This window comes from Argopecten irradians, chromosome 13, assembly GCF_041381155.1.
Source record: "Argopecten irradians isolate NY chromosome 13, Ai_NY, whole genome shotgun sequence".
Taxonomy (NCBI): Eukaryota; Metazoa; Mollusca; class Bivalvia; order Pectinida; family Pectinidae; genus Argopecten; species Argopecten irradians.
Window position 1 is genome coordinate 3,487,688 of NC_091146.1, and position 23,190 is coordinate 3,510,877.

General features: G+C 35.5%; 2 protein-coding genes across 2 annotated transcripts in view; both read right to left on the bottom strand.

Moving 5' to 3' along the window:
• Positions 1–23,190, bottom strand: part of LOC138305441 (angiopoietin-related protein 7-like) — a 163,936-nt gene that overhangs the window by 90,557 nt on the left and 50,189 nt on the right. The window lies entirely within an intron of this gene.
• Positions 7,343–19,868, bottom strand: LOC138306648 (fibrinogen-like protein A). Its single transcript, XM_069247089.1, has 5 exons — positions 19,365–19,868; positions 16,267–16,388; positions 12,194–12,290; positions 11,757–11,921; positions 7,343–11,217 (listed from the first exon to the last, which is right to left on the bottom strand). Exons 1-5 carry the CDS (start codon positions 19,744–19,746, stop codon positions 10,958–10,960), a joined length of 1,026 nt encoding a protein of 341 aa, XP_069103190.1. The 5' UTR covers positions 19,747–19,868; the 3' UTR covers positions 7,343–10,957.

Below are 23,190 nucleotides of genomic sequence, written 5' to 3' on the forward strand. Positions count from 1 at the left end.
GCTTTATTACATGGGTAGTCAGGCGGCATGAGTGTATTGCCCTAGACCAGCCAGTATTACACCCGTAGGTATGAAAGAATATGCAATCTTGTATACAATGCATACAGTGCAGTACTGTTGATGTATCTAATTACATCAATGCTATTGTTGAATGCACACATCGGAATACACATATGGATTATGTCTAGTAGATTTTCACCAAAAAAATGCTATTTTGATTAAGCTATATCGAGTTTTTCTGGTCATTTACATAGACTATATATGAATAAATATTGGAGTCAATACGGAAACCAAACACGAATTAATGAAAAAAATGGATAAAATGATAATTCCGGTCATAAATCGTACTATACCTAACGGATTGACAATGAGATGAGAGAATATTTACACAATGCTGATTAACAAAGTGAAAAGTAGAAATTTGAACTTTCATAGCGTGTAGGTGTAATATTTCATGCTATGTTATCGTTTTACTTCTGAATGTATATCTGGAGAAATGTTACTCAATATCCAAAATATCTTTAACTCTTAAATGAGTGATGCTGTTAACATTATTGAAATAATATATTTGTAGCATAGTTCCCTATAATTAAACATATACTTACCATCAGAGTCTCCTGTAACGATTGATTACACTTGAATGACTTGTTAGTTTTTATTGTCTGGTACTCTAAGCTCTACGGTTAGTAATTGCAAGTGTAATGTTGGTTAATAACATATGAAATCACAATATGCATTGTAAAAAGCGTCCTATTTGACGTACATTATAGTGTAACATTCAATTATCATTTCATGTTGTGATAAATACTGTTGTTTGCCGCCTTTCATCAACTTAATCCTGCCGATTAAACCTAAAAAAAATCTGTCATGACACTTTTAAGTCAAAAAGTGTCATGACAGATTTTTTTCTATTAAAAAAATATTTGCCCGACAATTTTTGACTTAAAAGTGTCATGACAGATTTTTTTTATTAAAAAAATATTTGCCCTACACTTTCCGACTAAAAAGTTTCATGACATTTTTATTTTATAAAAAAATAATGGCAGGCCGCTCTCGGCCATCGTACAATACGGAAACCAAACACGAATTAATGAAAAAAAACAACAACAAAAAACAAAGACAAAAACAAAAACAGAATTAAACTATTTACATATTTAACCTTACCATTGCATATCAAGTGTGTACATGTACTTACATGTATAATACCCATAATTATATAAAACATCTTTTTGGATATGCAATCATTAATTATATTACCAATTTTCAATACAAATGTATGTACTTTTAAATAAAATGCTAGAATTATTCTGTATGCCTGGCTGTCCGTTGTAAACAGATTTGTCTGTAGACATGTTCACACACTGTCGATTACACACGTGTTTTTTTTTCAACATGTGCTCAGTCCGTGTCACGTCACGTATAACGGCCACCCACACAATATCAGGAAGGTATAGTCAGCTTTCACCGTGCTGAAATTCACATGTTAATGTATCAGAACATGTGTATGTTTGTTGTTTTTTTCTTCAGAACTTTTGTTTTTGTTTTAAGACCACAAAAAGATATTCCTTCTGGTAAACCACTTTACATATCTTTTCATCCGCCGAGGACATGTCCCAACGCTGTTTCGGCGGCTATGCTCTTATTTTATTGATTTCAGGGGGTGTATATCTGTAAGAACACTGAAGCCCGATCCAGGTTTGAGACCTATACCTGTTTTCATCACCTCATCTCTGCCGATTAGGTTTCTTTTTCCCTCCTTACCCCCTTCTTTGGTGAGTGTTTCTCTGGGCTTCTCACCCTCGGGCCGCTCGACACCTTTAAGGACAAGATTCCATTTTCCATTTACGGTCCTAAATTTCTAATTTTAGTCTCTCATGAGCCTCATTGTTCATTTTAGTGTCAACGTCAGGTTCTAACCTGTTTAAAGTCTGGTTAGCATGCGTATCGAAGCTTTCTTGGTAATCGACACGCGCACCCAGGTCTTTCACCGTGCCTCGTATCACGTCAATTTCAGGATTAAAACTGAAATGCATATTTGCGAAGCACTCCGCTATATCCTTGTTTTTATAGGAATCAACAAGAGCCTGGTACTCTGTAAATTTATTAGGTTCAATATCCATGACTCCAGGAGCACACGTACACGTAAACTGAATAGGCCACGTACAATGTATCTATACATGTAAATATTTTACAGGTGGACATGTGTGCACCGCCACGTACCTCGGTATTTATATTCACACAATAAAACGCGTTCCAAATTGGAGTAAGTTCAAAATAAAGTTTGCTTGACAAGTTACCTTGTTACATAAGGTCACTGCTGGTGCATGTTATTGACTTCTTATAGTATCAGGAGAGCTGTTGTAATTGTTCCACTCATCTTTTCATCTCAACCGGAAGTCCTTATTCTTTAAATCTTATTATCACTTGGACAAAAAGTTGTACACATTATCTTACCGGTCTCCTTCGTTCTGACCGTCATGGTAAGAAATGGTCCCATACACTACATACATGTAGTTTTACAATGGGATAGTCCAGGGCCCAGTTTCATGAACATTACTTAACTTTAAGGAATTCCTTAACTTAAAATTCTCCATAGGAAAGCATTACATATTTTAAGGAAGGCTCCTTAATTTAATATTTTTCCTTAACTTCTGTAATGTTTTCCTATGGAAATTTTAACTTAATATTTTCCCTTAACTTCTGTAATGTTTTCCTATGGAAATTTTAATTTAATATTTTCCCTTAACTTCTGTAATGCTTTCCTATGGAAATTTTAATTTAATATTTTCCCTTAACTTCTGTAATGCTTTCCTATGGAAATTAAGGAATTCCTTAAGTTAAGGAAGGTTAATGAAACTGGCCCCAGGGGTGTAGAGATCGTAAGTGATCGGAACCTCTGGAGTATCGGGGGTGATTATGTACATTTGTATAAGTGTTAGCAGGGTGACACCCTTATATCCCTACGGCCCAATAGTCCGAAGGCCCGTTAGTCCGAAGGCCCAATAGTCCGAAGGCCCTTTAGTCCGAAAAATAGTAAATATTGCAAGTTAAAGAGTTGTTATAATTAACGTATTTTGACGAAAACATTTTTCGGCACTGCTGATCTGACAATTTCTATGGACAGCAAGTTGTCATTTCTTCATGGAGCAATGCCAGGTCAAAATTACATCAAAATAAAAAAAAAAAAAATAAAAAAAAATAGAAAATAATAAAACTAACATCTTGCATTTTATAGGATATCTCACAAGCATACATTCTATGGATTATCTTACAAACATGCAAGCTTTAAAATGTCCGATTGTTCGCCTTTTGTACACTGTATTGCATTAGGATTAACATTGCTCCATGAATAAATGATGTATATAATCAAATCTTACCGAAAAAGGACTTTTATTATACCTGTAAACTTTTAACGACTTATTTTTGCTTCCCCATTCTTTGAATTGTTTATTCTACCAATAATGATGGAAATGGTCCGCATAATGATATTTTTTTGGGGAAATATTAAACAGGATTGCATGGTACATATAAAAAAATTATACTCTTTAATATCAGATACGTTTATGTATTTCAAGATTATGCTCTTTTTGAAAATACAATACATTTCGTTGTTTCATATCATTTTCCGTATCAATTCTATAGCCACATACATGTAAGTATACCTTAGCAAGTTTACAACAAATCTTTTGCATCGAAAACTGTAATAACCGTTTGTTTCATTTCAAGTACTGTTCGCATATAAATCCCAATTATATTATCTGTTTTCGGACTATCGGGCCTTCGGACTATTGGGCCTTCGGACTAACGGGCCTTAGGACTAATGGGCCTTCGGACTGACGGGCCTTCGGACTATTGGGCCGTAGGGATATAAGGCGGTCACTGTTAGCAGTAAGTGATACGTTAGAAATGAAAAGATAGATAAATCCGAAATACGGCCGTGTAATAGTTTGCAACATGTTATATGGTGTTAAAAGAAGCCCTTAAATATGTAATATACATGAAGTGATACATAATTACAAGGGGAGTGATAACTAGTGTATATATCATCAGGGAAGGTGTAGACATTACAGATGTAGTACACTTAGAGGGAGGTCATTATGGGTAATGGGGTTCGTTACATGTCCGTAGCTAATGACCAGTACACATAATTAAGAAAACGCTGGTCAAGCGTTTTTGAACTGGACATGGGCCCAAACAAGGTAAAGGGGTTCTTGGGTCTTCTCAGAATCGTAGGAAGTTTGGGGATAAATAGAGGTGCGGGGGATAGGAGAGAGAGAGAGCAGAGAAAATACCGAGAGAGACTACCAGAAAGAGTACTAGGGGAAGTACCATAGACTCTGGAGAATGAGGCTGACATATAGCGACTGGAGATTTAGTACATACTAGTTCTAAAGTATGGGATTTAAATAGAGATCAGGTCAAAACTACAAAAGGAGTTACTGACTGAAACAGAGAGTGAAAGGAACAATTATAATTCACTATACGATCATGGAACTTGTAGTAAACATCAACTTCTAAAAAGGACCCAGAGTTATATTTTATAACATTGGCATAAACGTGTTTTAGCCGCTTGGTGTCGTTGTTCAGGTGACGTAGTTGCCAGCCTCGACTTCAGATAATATTTCAAAGACATCTACCATAATATTTTTAATAAATAACCTGCTTTATTAGTAGGGAAAAAAACTAACGATATAGGCAGGTTTAGCGGACTTTGTGTGTCTGTATACATGGTGTAAAAGGAAATAGAATAAAAGAAAAAGACTCGTGAGATAAAATTGAGAATTAAGAGCTAAATACGCTAAAAAGCTTACTGTGCTAAAAAGTGCTAAGATAAGTCGTGCGCTAAATGTCTTGTTTCTCTGCCTCTTCGATTGATAACCCATGTTATGTTTTGAGTTTTACGATCTAATTTGATGATTTCGCTTATGCCGAATGCGCGAGATTTTGGTGTTTGGGGGTCTCCCCCGCGAAAATAATACTATTAATATAATATAATAAATTTTATTTCATAAGATACTGATATAAACTTACAGCTATTCGTGTGTGTCCCAGGTCTAAACGTATATATACTGTGGGTGTCATGCGATAGCTGGCCAGGTCTGTACATAATAGTCTGGGTTATAGGTATAAGTTTCTCGTTGTTGTGTAATGGTATGTGGTGCCTGAACATCTTATATGTAATGCTAATTGTGAAACTGGTCAGTATTAATTGGTTCAGCGTGTTACTTATGTTATGCAGTAGCTATCCATGTATCAGATGTTTCAGGTGTTGGATATCATGGCCAAATACTGATCCCCATGCTCTCGTTGTTATGTATAAATAGAGCTGACCACTTATTGTAGAAGGGAGAGGGAGAAACATAGAGGAGCACACACCTTGTGTGTGGTCCCATTTTGGGCCACATATATCAACAATGACTCTATGTAACGTATGAAGTACTAAAGAATAAAATGTCGACAAAAACATCAGAGTCAATCATCATTTCAACGGCAATTCGCAACGTTGTACGGACCCAACAAACGAAGACTACATATACCTGATGGCCACCTATACAACAGCTAAATAATACAACTTTACAAAACAAGATTCAAAAATCATTTTATTATATTTAGAATGGCCGATATGAGTTTTACGATGTAATTTGATGATTTTAAAGCATTCTAATCATAGTAATTTTTCGATTTAAAGTTACCTGCATTTAGAAATGATAATTGTGAATGTCGTCATACCACTATGCAACCCTGCTCGATCTGAACAAAGACATGCCGCTTCCTACGCCGCTGGTATATTGAAATGTAAAAACCTATCAAAGTCAGTTGTTGATTTACAATCACGCTCAATGCGAGACAACTTGCTGTTTTTGGGAATTCAGGAAGTGAACGAGTCCGACACGGCAGTGCGCGAGGACTGTATACAGCTTGTCCCTGACCTGTGTCGCGATAAGCTTAAAGTTATATGTGCCGTATTTTTGATACTCACGAATCAAGATGAGTTTTTAATATGTTATTCAGCACCAAAATTTATCAACTTTTTGAAAATTACAGTGCTTTCAATGCATAGGTTTTAATTTTACATGTACAAATAAGAGCTGAAAATGATTTTTGGCAGTACTGCCAAAAATCATTTATTTACATCAATAGTGAAGTGAAATGAGTACACACGGTGAGACCATGAAGCCAAATTGTGGTCTACAATTTCATTACACATTTTTACAATGTTTTTAGTAATTGTAAAGTGACTTCTGCAGGTATGTTTTCATTTAAACATATTTAAGGCATAAAAACAACAATTTTACAGTACAAAATATCTGTGTTATAACTAACGTTTATAAGTCATCTGAAGCCATTTGAATGATTTTTACAGCTTTATTCATCAAACCTTATGTTTTTTAATAAATTAATGATGAAAAATAGCATGTCAAAATTATCGCCCAGTTACGGCACATATAACTTTAACATTGATAACGTTGCCATCGACCGAGCGCACAGATTTGGAGAAAAACGAGGCGGGAAACCGAGACCAATTGTTGCTAAATTCAGTTCATATCACCAACGGGAAGATGTACGCAAAAATTCTAGGAAACTGATTGGGTCGGATATTTACATAAGTGAGCAGTACCCGAAGAAAATACAAGCTGTCCGTCAAGAGTTATGGCCCATATGTAAAAAAGCGCGCGATGAAGGGAAGCGGGCCGTAAAAGTGAAGGACAAGCTCTATATCGATGGTAACCTGCATACAGGCCATGCTACCACACGGAATGTGAAAAGCCCACAGAAAGGACGAGCTGGAAAAAAATAGGAACAGGCAGAGATTGGACACAATAAGAGACATTTAAAGATAATATCATGGAACATTAATGGTGGTCTCAATAATAAATTAGATGAAAAAGCTTTTAATTTTAAGAACATACGATATTGTATTTTTGACTGATTGTTGGATAACAAATGATTTTTCTCTTAACTTTTGCTGATATGATTGTTTTTGTATTCCACGAAAATTGACAAGACACGCACAGGGATGAGGTATTGTTATACTGATCAATCAAAATCTTAAAAAAAATGTCACAGTTGATAAAATACTTTTTGATACAATAGCCTGGATAAAATTAGATAAAATACTGCTTGGCAGTGAAAATGATCTATATGTAGCGGGTGTATACATCCCTCCTGCCAATTCCAATTACTATCAGTATTATAATTGTGATTTATTTTTTTGACCTTGAGAGCTGTATTGCTGAATATTCAAGTAAGGGTGATGTTATGGTTTTTGGTGACTTGAATTGCAGAACACGTGCGGATGATGATTTCATTAGACAAGATTATATAAATCAGAATATACAACAACATTTGCAAAGTTTTATTACAAATGATACAGATGTTGACATTGACAAAAGAATTAATCCTGACACGGTATTGAATGAATATGGTACAAGACTGTTAAATCTATGTAAGGCATCTGGCCTAAGAATAATGAACGGAAGAAATAAATTTACTTTTTTCCAGTGATTTTACATTCCATGGTAGAAGCGGTATGAGTGTAATTGATTACCTTATTGTGCATCCCCAGCTAATTTCAATTATTGATAATTTTATTGTCTGTAGTTTCACAGAATTTTCAGATCACGCTCCTCTACATATCGAAATTAAATCAGATTTATCTGGTACATTTGATAATTTTAATGTAGATCTGTCAGGTACTAAGAGGTCTGTGTATAAATGGGACGATAGTTTTAAGAATCAATGTGTTACAACAATACGTGATAATATTGATAGGATTAACGCTGCAAGTAATATTGAAAGGGAAATAACTCCTGAGTCTATAAACACACGTGTTTACAATGTCACGCATGAGTTGACAAATTTACTATCTCCATTCACGAAAGTAGAAAAGGTTGATGAGCGACCGGAGAGGTCAGCACGTGCGAGGTCAGAACAAAACTTCCGGTCTCATTCACGTGTGTCCGAGGAAAACAAACCATGGTTTGATGAAGAACTACAAAGATTAAGAGGTCGGTATTTATATAAGTTAAAAGTATTTAATAGAGACAAATCCCACAGTACATGCAAGTAAACGAGAATACAAAATAGCAGAAAGGAAGCGTAAAAACATGTATAGAAAGGTAGAAGGTGAAATATTGGATTATTTGAAGAAACATAACCCTAGATATTTTTATAAAAAAACATTCTTCTAGAAAACAAGTTAACCCAACAGCACATATATCTGATTTTTATGATCATTTCCAAGAGCTTTCTATTAATAGTAATGACCAGGTTCACCATAATAATACGGATGACTCTACTGTGTTTGAGGATTTAGATAAACCCATTACCACTCAGGAAATTGAAAAGGCTATTAGGGGGTTGAAAAGAGGTAAATCTCACGGCCTGGATGGCATTCTTAACGAATATCTTATCGAATGCAGTACAGACTTGAATCTTGTTCTTAATAAAATTTTCAATAATGTTTTGAACTCAGGTTTTTTCCCTGAAGCTTGGTCAACTGCTGTAATTATACCAGTTTATAAGAAAGGAGACCGTAGTGACCCTGTAAAACTGTTTACATCAATTTTAAATAAGCGTCTTATACAATGGTCGGAATCAAACAGTGTTGTTACTAATGCCCAATTTGGGTTTCGCCCTGGATGAAGTACAGTTGATGTTATTTTTGTGCTCCATTCTATTATTACTAAATCTCTTAATGACAATAAAAGATTATTTTGCTTTTTTGTGGATTTTAAAAGAGCTTTCGACGCTATAGATAGATGCAAATTGTGGTTTAAATTATCTCAACTTGGAATTAGAGGAAACTTACTCAAAACTATTAAATCAATGTATAGCCAAGTAAAATCTTGTGTAACTATAAATGGGAGATGTTCAGATTTTTTTGTAAACAATATGGGCCTTGCTCTAGGAGAAATTATGTCACCGATAATGTTTTCGTTGTATGTTAATGCCTTTGAAAACTATTTTATAGAACATGGAGTAAATGATTACAAATTAGTTTTGTTTGCGGAATCTGCCAGAGATTTACAAAACATGCTGGACAACCTACATAATTATTGTGAAACGTGGAATCTAACTGTGAATGTTGAAAAAAACAAAAATAATGGTTTTTAGAAAAAGTGGCAAATTACTTAAAGAAGATTGTTGGTTTTATGATGACAAACAGTTGGAAGTTGTAGACCAATTTACGTATTTGAGAGTTGTTTTTAAATTTAATAATAAGTTTAATGCATTACAAAAAAAAGTTGTCAGAACAAGGGCGAAAGGCTGTGTTTGCTTTGTTTTCAAAATGTAAATCTATGCAAATCAATTTTGTTACTCTTTTAAATTTATTTGATACATATGTTAACAGTGTATTAAGTTATGCATCGGAAGTCTGGGGTGGCTGTAAAGCTCCAGATATTGAAAAGATACAGCTTGAATTCTGTAAAAAGGTATTACATGTTAAAAAAATCCACATGCAATGTAATGGTTTATTTTGAACTTGGGCGTTTTCCTCTTTTTTACACCAGAAAGTATCGAATGATAAAATACTGGTTGAAAATTATAAATTCTAATAACTGTATTTTAAAAACTGCTTAAAATGTTTTATTGAATTTACCAAAATCGAACAATGTATTTAATTGGGTAGAACGTGTTAAAGATATATTGTACAGTCATGGTTTTGGTGATGTTTGGGTAAACCAGCATAAAGTTGTTCCTTCAAATATTTTACCAATAATCAAACCAAGAAATAATGATATAGCTTTTCAAGAGTTGTCATCTATATTAGAAAAATCTTCGAAGTGCTATTTATATCGTGACCTGGTGAATCAAGTTGTTTTACAAACTTATTTGACAAAGTATATTCCAAAAAAAAATCGTATTGTATTGACAAAAATAAGGTTATGGGCACATAACTTGTGCATTGAATCTGGACGTTTTTCAAATTTAGATAGAAGTGAGCGTGTTTGTCAGTTTTGTGACCCTCATCGTGATATTGAGGACGAATATCATTTTATTCTCATTTGTCCAATTTATCAAGATATTAGAAAGAAATTTATAAAAAGACATTATTGGGAAAAACCATCTGTATTTAAATTAACCAAACTTTTGAGTACTACAAATATAAAATAATTAAATCTACTTAGTAAATATATTTATAATGCAACTATTTTGAGAAAGTCATTAATGTAATGCTTTGTCCATTCTCCACTTATCCTGTATGTATGCAAATTGTATTTTGATATTATTCTTTGTAAAAAGCAAATTAGTTGAAAAACTTATTGCAAATAAAGAATTTGAATTTGAATTGTATATTATAAGACTCTGGGATATTCTACCCGAGGGTTACAAAATGTTGTAAAATCCAAGGCTTGCCGGGGTTTTTATAACATTTTGTGATCCCGAGGGTAGAATATCCCTATCCTTCATATCCACGTATAAAAGAGTATTTTTCTCTCATACCTCGACGTTTCATTGTAATTTTACTATGATTTCCCGCCATTTTGAAATCAATTCGAAAGAAAACGGGACTGCAGGTCAATTTCCCATACATGAAAATTGTGTTATATTTTCAAAACAATTTCCTTTGTTTTTTAAATAGTGTGTGCTGTCCTGGAGAAGGCTACAATTATATTTATCGGTATCTGACTGAATAATGATTCAAGACATTGATTTGGGAATCAAGTTTGATTTGGAGAGATAAATAACAACTAGGGTTTTCTTTCCTTAGAAATCTTTTAATTATTAAGACATTCAACAGACACAGTTATATTATTACACATACCGATATGATTATATTGACTGATGTTTATGTTATTAAATCACAGTAACGATACACGGATTTTAAACCAACTGTTTGATGAAATACAAATAATACAACAACAAAACGAAGACAATAAGAATAGATACAATGTGGAAAATAACAAGGAATAAGATACATGATAAGTTGTGGATTTGTTTGTTGTCCGTGTTAAACACCAGGATGTTTCACCATCATTCTGGACCTCATCATAGGTACGTCACCCCGGCCAGAGTAGAATCCTCCCCAATACATCGACTTCCAATCATCCCCAGTATCCTGTACGTACGGCCCGTTCAGGTTACTAACACTACAGTATCCGTACCACCAGGCGCCGTGACGGTCTACAGCACAATTAACATCTCCCCACACGTCATTGTCATTGTCGTAGGTAGAGAACTGGTAACCGTCGTTGTACTTCATAGCATCAACTGTCAAAACACAGACAGGTAATACAGGATTGATTACACCGATCATCGAGGTTATATTGTACTGTCATACTAGTTCGGGGACCAACTGAAGCTGACTAAAATCTTAATTATACTTAACTACTACATTCATACACTCATATGTGAATCAATGTGTTTTAACTCAAGTCGGTATTCAATTTATATGTTTATACAAAAAAAGACTGATGGACCAGGCCAAGTTGTAGTAAACACACACAAATCTAATGGATAGCCGACATTATGTGTTTCTAATTTCTCACCTCATTCGGTGATGATTCTATAACTGTTTGTCTATCTAATGTGACTCCTATGTTAGTAGACCCAAATTATAAAATATATCGTATGTAAGATATTTATATTTATATGTAATAGTATGTTTAGGGTTTCAACGCTTTCCTGGTATACAAACGTACAATGTGGGAACTTTTATAATTGTCTTATTAATAAAATGATTTGGTAATGATGCTCTCTAAATGTTTGTTAATGAGATAAAACTCTTAACAAACAAACAAAAAACTTACAGGTGGCATTCCCGGAGAATCCCGATACCGACAGTCGGTACTTCGATGACTCGTCCCCCACACGGAAGTCCCGGTACTCGGCGTACTGTGTATCGTTCTTCCAGGACATCAAATTGATACGAAGGATGGAACCGTTCTGGGTTAGGAGGTGTATTATGTTCAGACCTAACAAAAAAATATTTATTAAATCGTCAGACATTGATTTAATATATGTCTTTGTATCACATGTTACAAATTCCTAAAAACAATCAAACTGTAAAAATTACAAAAATATAATGCATGATGCGTTATTCTCGATAGTATTAATATTATTATTTTGTGTCTAAGCACATACATTTGTTACTGTTATCTTAATTTGGTTTTTGTACAGAAACATAAGACATCATTCGTGGATAATAATAGACTTCTGTAGTACCTCATATATACACTGTACTTACCGGCCCAGAATTCCCCGTCTAAGTCACCAAATCCTGTCTGATATTCCGTCCAGTTCCGGTAAAAGTCTACAGTACCGTCCTGTCTGTTCTGTATCACCTGTTAGTTAAATAAACAAAACAATTCAGCGATATTTATAATATGGAAACGATAGTACAGCAGTTCATTTTTTATTTAAGTAAAAACATGACGTCACACGGAATTTTTAGTCAATGACAAGTGTTCAGGGTTATATAACACCATCATCGATATTTCAGGGGTTCCGATCACTTACGATCTCTACACCCCTGGACTAGCTCATAGTAAAACTGGAGGCAGTTCAGTGGAACAAATCTTAACCAATTACAAGCCAGAAAACAATCCCTTTGAAGACTACAGGGAAAGCAACGCCTAACATCAAAGCCACACAGTCAACCACAGTGTATGGAAAGCCATAGCTGTCTTATGCTGTAAATCTTTAATATATTATGTGGTTTTGTCTTTATATTGAGTGATCATGTCTTTATATTGTTTGGTTTTGTCGTTATATTGTGTGGTTCTGTCTATATATGATGTTTTGTATATCAAACGGTTTGATGTTTCAGTTGGAACCAAATGTCCGGGGCCGCTGTTTTACCGACACGCATTCAAACGTCATCTTGAGAGAAACCGTTTTAATTCGCGCGAAAAAATGGAGAAGCTACTATGAGAAATCGATCTTGCAGCTCTACATCCTAACTTCTAAACGAACAAATTCGATGTAAATCTATGTCGGAGTTCATCTGACAATGCGCTAACAACCCTCTGGTTACAGACAATCGGAGACAGGGTGCGTTTCAGACGGCGGGGTGGAAACGGTATAACCCATGACCATCCTGGGAATGAAATCTATAGGCCTAAGTTATCCCTTCTTCGGACTTTTTAACTTTGAGGACGTTTCAACAGCTAAGCTAAATTTTGATATGATCAAAACAATTAACATTTTTTTACCATCAGTAGGTAACAGAGTGATTTAGAAAAAAGACTGCTGAATGTTAAATAACAAAGTTATTAGATCTATACAAAATATCCGTATCCGATTTTAATATTGATTATCGATCGGTTATTCCGATTAATCGATTATCAATTTCCAACCGATTCCAATTACAAGAGGCCCAGAGGGCCTGTATCGCTCACCTGGTTTGTAATGCCAAGTAATGTTCTGAATACAGGTTCATTGTTTCTTTTCTGAAGGAATTTTAATATCAACCTCTAAATCCCCTATTGGGCCCCACCCCTCCTGTGCCCAGGGGGTCAGAGCCAAAATTTATACAAGTTCTATTCCCCTTCCCCCCAGGGTGTTTATGGCCAAATTTGGTCACAATCCAAGCTAAACTCTAGGACAAGTAGCGATTTATAGGATTTACCTCTATTTCCCCTATTGGGCCCCACCCGTCCTGCCCCCGGAGGGCCTGAGCCAAAATTCATACAAGTTCTGTTCCCCTTCCAAAAAGGATGTTTGTGGCCAAATTTGGTTACATTCCATGCAGAACTCTAAGACTAGTAGCGATTTAAAGGATTTACCTCTATTTCCTCTATTGGGCCCCACCTCTCCTGCCCCCGGGGTGTCAGAGCCAAAATTTATACAAGTTCTGTTCCCTTTTCCTCAAGGATGTTTATGGCCAAATTTGGTCACAATCCAAGCTAAACTCTAGGACAAGTAGCGATTTATAGGATTTACCTCTATTTCCCCTATTGGGCCCCACCCGTCCTGCCCCCGGAGGGCCTGAGCCAAAATTTATACAAGTTCTGTTCCCCTTCCAAAAAGGATGTTTGTGGCCAAATTTGGTTACATTCCATGCAAAACTCTAAAACTAGTAGCGATTTAAAAGATTTACCTCTATTTCCTCTATTGGGCCCCACCTCTCCTATCCCCGGGGTGTCAGAGCCAAAATTTATACAAGTTCTGTTGCCTTTTCCCCAAGGATGTTTGTGGCCAAATTTGGTTACAATCCATGCAGAACTCTATGACTACTAGCGATTTAAAGGATTTACCTTTATTTCCCCTATTGGGCCCCGCCCCTCCTGCCCCCGGAGGATCAGAGCCAAAATTTATACAAGTTCTGTTCCCCTTCCCCCAAGGATGGTTGTGGCCAAATTTGGTTACAATCCATGTAGAACTCTATGACTAGTAGCAATTTAAAGGATTTACCTCTATTTCCCCTATTGGGCCCGGCCCCGCCCCTCCTGCCCCCGGGGGATCAGAGCCAAAATTTATACAAGTTCTGTTCCCCTTCCCCTAAGGATGTTTGTGTCCAAATTTGGTTACATTCCATTCAGAACTCTATGACTAGTAGCGATTTAAAGGATTTACCTCTATTTGGCCCCGCCCCTCCTGCCCCCGGGGGGTCAGAGCCAAAATTTATACAAGTTCTGTTCCCCCTCCCCCAAGGATGTTTGTGGCCAAATTTGGTTACAATCCATGCAGAACTCTATGACTAGTAGCGATTTAAAGGATTTACCTCTATTTCCCCTATTGCGCCCCGCCCCTCCTGCCCCCGGGGGACCAGAGCCAAATTTTATACAAGTTCTGTTCCCCTTCCCCCAAGGATGTTTGTGGCCAAATTTGGTTACATTCCATTCAGAACTCTATGACTAGTAGCGATTTAAATGATTTACCTCTATTTCCTCTATTGGGCCCCGCCCCTCCTGCCCCCGGGGGGTCAGAGCCAAAATTTATACAAGTTCTGTTCCCCCTCCCCCAAGGATGTTTGTGGCCAAATTTGGTTACAATCCATGCAGAACTCTAGGACTAGTAGCGATTTAAAGGAAATGTTGACGGACAGACGGACGGACGGACGGACGGACGACGGACGACGGACGCCGCGCCATGACATAAGCTCACCGGCCCTTCGGGCCAGGTGAGCTAACTAGTAAAATTAGAAATATTACCGAATGTCAGAAATAGATGTAGCACATCAAATACTTGTGTGTGCCTGTATTGTCTGTTCAAAGCTATCGTTTTTCTGTTTGTTTTTTTTTGTTTGTTTTTTTTTGTTTTTTGTTTTTTTTTGCTTTTGCAGTAAATATTGACACTTCGGGTCGATTTATGAATTTTGAGTGTTTTATACTTTCGGTCAACTCGAGTTTTTTTGTACCATTTGTGTGCAAATAATACCATTCACTGTTTGGGAAAATAGTGTTGTACATATATTTCCCTTTTTATTTTCATTTCTGCACCCATACTTACAAATATTTCAATTTGAATCAGCAAAATCATTCAGCTTCCACTGAAGAAAAGAAAATTTCTCAAGAAGACATTTAGATGTGTGTTGGTCAAACAACGACCCCATAAATTTAGTTCCAACTGAATTTTTAAAACGTCTGATATATAAAGAAATGACCACATAATATAGATCTATTGGTGTATGCACATAATATAATGACCAAAGCACATACTATAGACAAGACCACATCATATAAAGACAAAAGAACATCATATAAAGACAAAACCACATCATATATTGGTGTATGCACAAAATATAAAGACAAAAGCACATAATATAAAGACAAAACCACATAACATATTTAAGATTTACCACATAAGACAGCTATGACTTTCCATAACAGTGTACCCTTATACGGCTCCTTTGATGTACATCAAATGACTAAATTACCTGTTCTATTCTGTTGCCTCTAGTTTTACTATGAGATAGTCCAGGGGTGTAGAGATCGTTAGTGATCGGAACCCCTGGAGTATCGAGGATGAGCGGGATTGGACTGGGTCGATCAGTGGCCGAGGGTTCTAATCCCAGTCTGGCCGCTACATTTTCTCTTCTCCTGTTACAGACGGTGGTGGTATAAGGGATAAGTATATTTCCGAGGGCGAAGACTTTAAAAGACTGGGTCGATCATCGGTGACCAGGTAGCTCAGTCGGTAGAGCTCGCAGGTCCCGGGTTCGAATCCCGTTCTGGCCACCCGTTCTGAGAGAGAGAGAGAGAGAGAGAGAGAGAGAGAGAGAGAGAGAGAGAGAGAGAGAAGAGAGAGAGAGAGAGAGAGAGAGAGAGAGAGAGAGAGAGAGAGAGAAAGAGATTAAACTATCATAATTATTCTTACTGTCCATGGCCCTCCGTCTGTGTCCATGTCACAGTAAACTTCGTCACTCCGGCCAGGGGTCAAGGTCACTGTGTAAATACCGGAGGGACTGCCAGGTATGATATCACTACAACTCGTAAGACCTAAACAGAAAAAATATAGATGAGATAATAAGTGTGTGTACCAACAGTTATTAGTACAGATTCCGCTCTTAAAGTTTAAAAGTAAATTTTTGCGAAAACATTTATGGCACTTAAAGCACTTCAGTTTACTAATAAAATACAATTATAAACATAATATAAAGTTCTTAGAAAGTCAACAGGCTGGTTTAGTAAAGCTGAAAACCACAGTTTTAAATAAAGTAAAAATATTGTTTATATTCTGAAAGTTCTGCATCATCCAATTATTTCAACTTCTGTTTGACCTGTAGCCATGTAGACTGGAGCCATGACGTAGATATTGTATTGGTCCGATCACATGGAGACTGGAACCTTTTTGTCAAACTTCAAATACAATTCAGTTAAAGGCCCACTACCTTTCCGAAACGGCTTTTAATTTTTAAAATAGAAATGTAAAACAAGATCGATAATTTTGTAGAGTAACTTACCATTAATACTACATATTCATCACCTTCTGAACGATTTGTTTAAAATAAATAAAATGTTTATTTTCATAACGCGGGTCGTATTATGTTCCCGCCGTCGTCCTAAATACCGCGCGGTAGTTGACTATCACTGCGCCAGACGGCAAAACAGCGAATTTACTCTCCACTGTTTTCATATATTACGCAGGAAATCTTGCATATGTTTGGTGTCGTAACCTTATTTTAGGTCATCGGTATGCATTTTCTGATGTTATTAATGTTTTTTAAGAAACCTTTATATTTTGCTCCGGAAAGGTAATGGGCCTTTAATACATAAAAAAAAATCAACGAAACATTTTTTGTCGTGTCTTCATACATATAATGTATCTTCTGAATATGGCATAATATGAACATTCACACCACCTGTTTCACTATACTAAGTTACTAACAAAGTTTGAAACTAGATTCTATTAGAAATCTACTTACCGGAATAACCATTCAACAATACAGACTGTACGTGCATATATTGTTGAATGGTTCTTCCAATAAGTAATAAACAGTTCAAGGAATCCCTTTCCTTAGACAACATATGACATAAACTTCAATAATGCTCACAGTACCCTAGTCGACGACTACGGCAAAAGTTGGGTGACTCGTCAGACATATTTTTAACAATTTCTAAATTGGCGAAAATGTCAAATTCATTGATCTAATGTCAAATAAAAAGATATGGGTTCAAGTTTTGATATATCTGCATCAAACTATATAATGTATAATACAAAGTCATTCAAAATTGTAAAATCACAAAAAATCTTTCCCGCCCAAAAGGACATGGTACGGAATGACGTCTGGCCGGCGAGCCCTGATTGACAAGTAATACTCGTCCGCCACACAGGCGATTCAGCTCCAAACGTTACATTATGATAATAACTCACAATCCCGATTTGAATTCTCCACCATGTAGTGTAGTGAGAGGGCTTAGGGAACTCGCTCTTCTCTTACATCTTGGAATAAGTAGTGACACAAGAACATGTCTGTTCAGTTCAAAACCAAGAGATTCCCATGAAGGGAAATAACTCTTTATACACGAAAACTAAATTATCTCCCTTTGACTGTCATTGCATAATCTTATAACATTAATACATGGAATCGTTCGGAGAAAACTATTAACTAATGTACCGTTAATGATACACTTTTTTGTAATGATTTAATACATTTTGTTCTTAAATTTTGGTAATTATAATGTATCTACCATAAACACATGAGGTGATAGTGGAACAGAGTCTGCGTAGACAAAACGGTGACACGAAAAAAACCTGATGATATTAGTATGGGGAAATAAATACATTATAAAACTAGTGACATTAGTACAGGAAAATACAGACATTATAAAACGAGTGACATTAGTACGGGAAAATAGAGATATTATAAAACTAGTGTCATTGGTACGGGGAAATAGAGATATTATAAAAATAGTCACATTATGTACAGGGAAATAGAGATATTATAAAACTAGTGAAATTAGTACGGGAAAATAGAGATATTATAAAACTAGTGACATTAGTACAGGGAAATAGAGATATTATAAAACTAGTGACATTAGTACGAGGAAATAGAGATATTATAAAACTTGTGAAATTAGTACGGGGAAATAGAGATATTATAAAACGAGTCACATTATGTACGGGGAAATAGAGATATTATAAAACTAGTGAAATTAGTACGGGGAAATAGAGATATTATAAAACGAGTCACATTATGTACGGGGAAATAGAGATATTATAAAACTAGTGAAATTAGTACGGGGAAATAGAGATATTATAAAACGAGTCACATTATGTACGGGGAAATAGAGATATTATAAAACTAGTGAAATTAGTACGGGGAAATAGAGATATTATAAAACGAGTCACATTATGTACGGGGAAATAGAGATATTATAAAACTAGTGACATTAGTACGGGGAAATAGAGATATTATAAAACTAGTCACATTATGTACAGGGAAATAGAGATATTATAAAACTAGTGACATTAGTACGGGGAAATAGAAATATTATAAAACTAGTGAAATGAGTACGGGGAAATAGAGATATTATAAAACTAGTGACATTAGTACGGGGAAATAGAGATATTATAAAACTAGATACATTAGTATGGGGAAATAGAGATATTATAAAACGAGTCACATTATGTACGGGGAAATAGAGATATTATAAAACTAGTGAAATTAGTACGGGGAAATAGAGATATTATAAAACGAGTCACATTATGTACGGGGAAACAGGGATATTATAAAACAAGTGGCATTATGTACATGATGTACAGTGAAATAGAGACAGTTTAAAACTAGATACATTAGTACGGGGAAATAGAGACATTTTAAAACTAGATACACTAGTACGGGGAAGTAGAGACATTTTAAAACTGGATACATTAGTACGGGGAAATAGAGACATTTTTAAACTAGATACATTAGTAGGAAGAAAAAAACATGTCAACACAAGAGGCAGTAGCATGGGAAAATAAACGGATACCTTGCAGTCCATTGTCATAGCGTTGTTTTGTTGTTTCCAATTCTGCCTTTACAGCTTCCAGGGAAACATTCATGGCGTTATTGCGTTGTTTTGTTGTTTCCAATTCTGCCTTTACAGCTTCCAGGGAAACATTCATGGCGTTATTTTGTTCTTTTGTTGCTTCTAGTTCGGCTTTTACCGCTTTAAGTTTAGCGTTGACCTCGTCCATTTGAAGTTTACTGGATTCGGTCTCGGCCTCAAGGTGACGTCGAATAAGAGGCAATGCCTTCTCTAAAATTTCATTTTCTTGAACTGCTTTACAGAACTCACGTTCCGGACCCATGGTTTGCTGGTAAGTGGTATTTACCAACACTAATACCATTACGACAATGTAGATATGCATTATAACGATACTAGTTTTCTGTAAATTGGTTATCCTGTAATGTGCCCTACTGTTGTTATGATATGTATCCACCGTGTGGTATCCTTACTGTTGTTGAGTTATTACTTGATGTATCTAATATGTCCGTGTTCATTGCTTATATACTATCCACTTATGTATAAATTTATACACATCAGCCAATCAACGATGAGATAATATATTGTGTATGTTACACAAACCGTGATTAGTCAATCCCTAAAGAATGGTTATCAATAGAGTGCTGACTCAATCCCTGATGTATGGTTGTCGATATAGTGCTGGTTCAATCCCTGATGTATGGTTATCGATAGAGTGCTAACTCAATCCCTGATGTATGGTTATCTATAGAGTGCTAACTCAATCCCTGATGTATGGTTATCTATAGAGTGCTGGTTCAATCCCTAATGTATGGCTATCGATATAGTGCTGGTTCAATCCCTAATGTATGGTTATCGATAGAGTGCTGGCTCAATCCCTGATGTATGATTATCGATAGAGTGCTGGTTCAATCCCTAATGTATGGCTATCGATATAGTGCTGGTTCAATCCCTGATGTATGGTTATCGATAGAGTGCTGGCTCAATCCCTGATGTATGATTATCGATAGAGTGCTGGCTCAATCCCTGATGTATGATTATCGATAGAGTGCTAACTCAATCCCTGATGTATTGTTATCGATAGAGTGCTGACTCAATCCCTGAAGTATGGTTATCGATAAAGTGCGGGTTCAATCACAGATGTATGGTTATCGAGAGAGTGCTTGCTCAATCCCTGATGTATGATTATCGAGAGAGAGAGCGTGCTTAAAGCGAATAGTCGGGCAAAGAAGGGCTAAAATCGGTAAAATGGTGTTAATATATCCAGTATAATTTCTTATGAAATAGAAAAATAAAATCTCCCATCAAAATCGCTCTGTATGCGAAGAAATTAATATTTATTATGGGAATCCTAATGCGTCCTCCCGACCGGCTCTCAGTGCAGTTCAACCTTAACGCATGCGCAACATCCACCACTCTCCGTAGTAAACAAAACATGCACTGGTAACCCAAAATGTGTTAATCTTGCCGAAACTTGTTAGAATAACGGCAGAATACTTAATTTTTAACAAGTTTCGGCAGGATTAACATATGTGCTTTTTTATTCAGTATTAACCCTTTATATTAAGACTTTTCCTCAGAATTCCAATTCGATCAATAAAATTAAGTATTTCTGCCGTAAAATTAAGTATTTTTCTGTCCGCCGTGGATCGTGACGGCTGACGGCCGAATAACAGAGGGTATCAGTCACAATATACCCAACTTCGTTACGTGCACGGCTATTTATTGCTACATTGTCGGAGGTTGGGAATCGACAAACTTTTCCGATGCGACGGTGAAATTAACAGATTCGGCGATAGAATTAAGAGTTTCTGCGTTTATATTCAGTGTTTCTGCGTTTATATTCAATGTTTCTGCGCTAATATTAACACATTTCGTCGCTTACATCGAGCGGGCGCGCCGAGCCGTGACGGCCGAGCACACGGCTTACACAGGTAAACTTTACCTTGTGAAACGAGACTTACAGTACGTACAGCCGATTGTACCTGTAAAATAATTATGTTTACAATTCTCTTTTCCCCTTTAAAAATACATATATCCTCATTATCCTATTCTACTATCTTTTGTTGTTTTCTTTCCCGCGTCTCGTCATTTGAGCTATGCATTTTGCACCTTTTTTCGGAAGAGTTCCGATACGAGCGGTAACAAATGAATAACTGTCTAGGTTATGTGTAAAATATGTGTATATACACGGGGATTAACTATGACAAACAAATTATGTGTTTGATTATGTGCAATTACATGTATGTATATTCTTCTCACAAATTTGAATTGTTGACGATATTAAAGATAGTTTTTTCATTAAGATCATCATTTTTTTCATGATCTTTCATTAAAAATATTTTTGATGAATCTGGTCAGTCAAATATCTTCCTCAATGAAATACAAATAATTAATAGTTTTTATAAAAGTTTTATGAAACAGCGCCTTCAAGATCAGTTCACACAAAAATGGGTCTCAGATGTGGAAAATTCCTCAAGAGGGCAAACTTATCTAATATATAAAAAAAAATTTGGAATTGACAAGTATCTTATAAAATTATCGGAAATGTATATATAACTAAATTCCGTACATCAAATTTAAAAATTCCAATTGAGACTGGAAGATGGTGTAATGTTGAGAAACGTGAAAGAATATGCCATTTATGCAATGAAAATATCGGGGATGAATTTCACTATCTTTTTGTATGTAAACACGAAGAAATAAAAAATATACGTATTAAATATATCCCACAGCATTATTATAGTAATCCCAGTCTTCATAAAATGGGTGGCCTTATAGGTATTTGTAATATCCAATTATTGAAGAAGGTGTCTCTATTCATTAAAAAAATGATGGTATTTTTGTAGATGTGAATAAAAGCTATGATAGTAGTACGGTATAAGTATTAATTTCCAAATTAATTGTCCATATTTTAGTAATTGGTAATGATATATATTGTCCATCCTGCCACGTGCAGTTAAAAATGTAACTTGTATTTTTTATAATCCATGTAACACATTTAAATGTGTCTGGGAGACTATAATAAAAATTTTGAAAGATATTTTGCTGTTGCCTTTAATTGTAAAATGCTGATTAAGTGTTATACATAATGATCTGCTTTTCAGGTTTGCTGAATTGATTTGATATACATAAAACGACTGATATCATATTCTGGTAATATTTGCTGTACTCTGTTGCATGTAATTCCAGTATTTATTTATTTCTGCGTTTATATTCAATGTTTCTCCGTTTATATTCAATGTTTCTGCGTTTATATCAACACATTTCGTCGCTTACATCGAGCGGGCGCGCCGAGCCGTGACGCAAGGTAAGCCTAGTACTATACATGTATACAGCATATATACGTATACGTTAGATCTACAGTTTGAGTTTTTCGAGTAAATGGTTATTCTAGCTTTATGATGTAGATATTTTCAGTTTCAAATCATTCCATTTACACCACTTCAAAAATTCAAACAAGCATATATTTAACTTTAGATTAGATAATCAGTCCAATTTGATAGCGATATCAAAATGATGTTCGGATCAGTCTGGACTGAGATTTAGATAGCATATGATGTAAATTTCAGTGTAATAAAAAAAAGTATAATGTAACACTATCTTTTTACTAGTAAAATCCCAAAATTTAGCATGAATATATCTAGAATCCGTGTTTTTATTTCATTCAAACTTCTGCTATAATGATATGATGCAAACACGGCACCGTTTTTGAGTAAATGTGATATTGGAGTTACAGTACCGAACTTATACCGAAAATAATATGTATATCTATATTGTTGCCTTTGAAACTTTATCCATAACGTTTACTAAAAAGCAGAAATACATC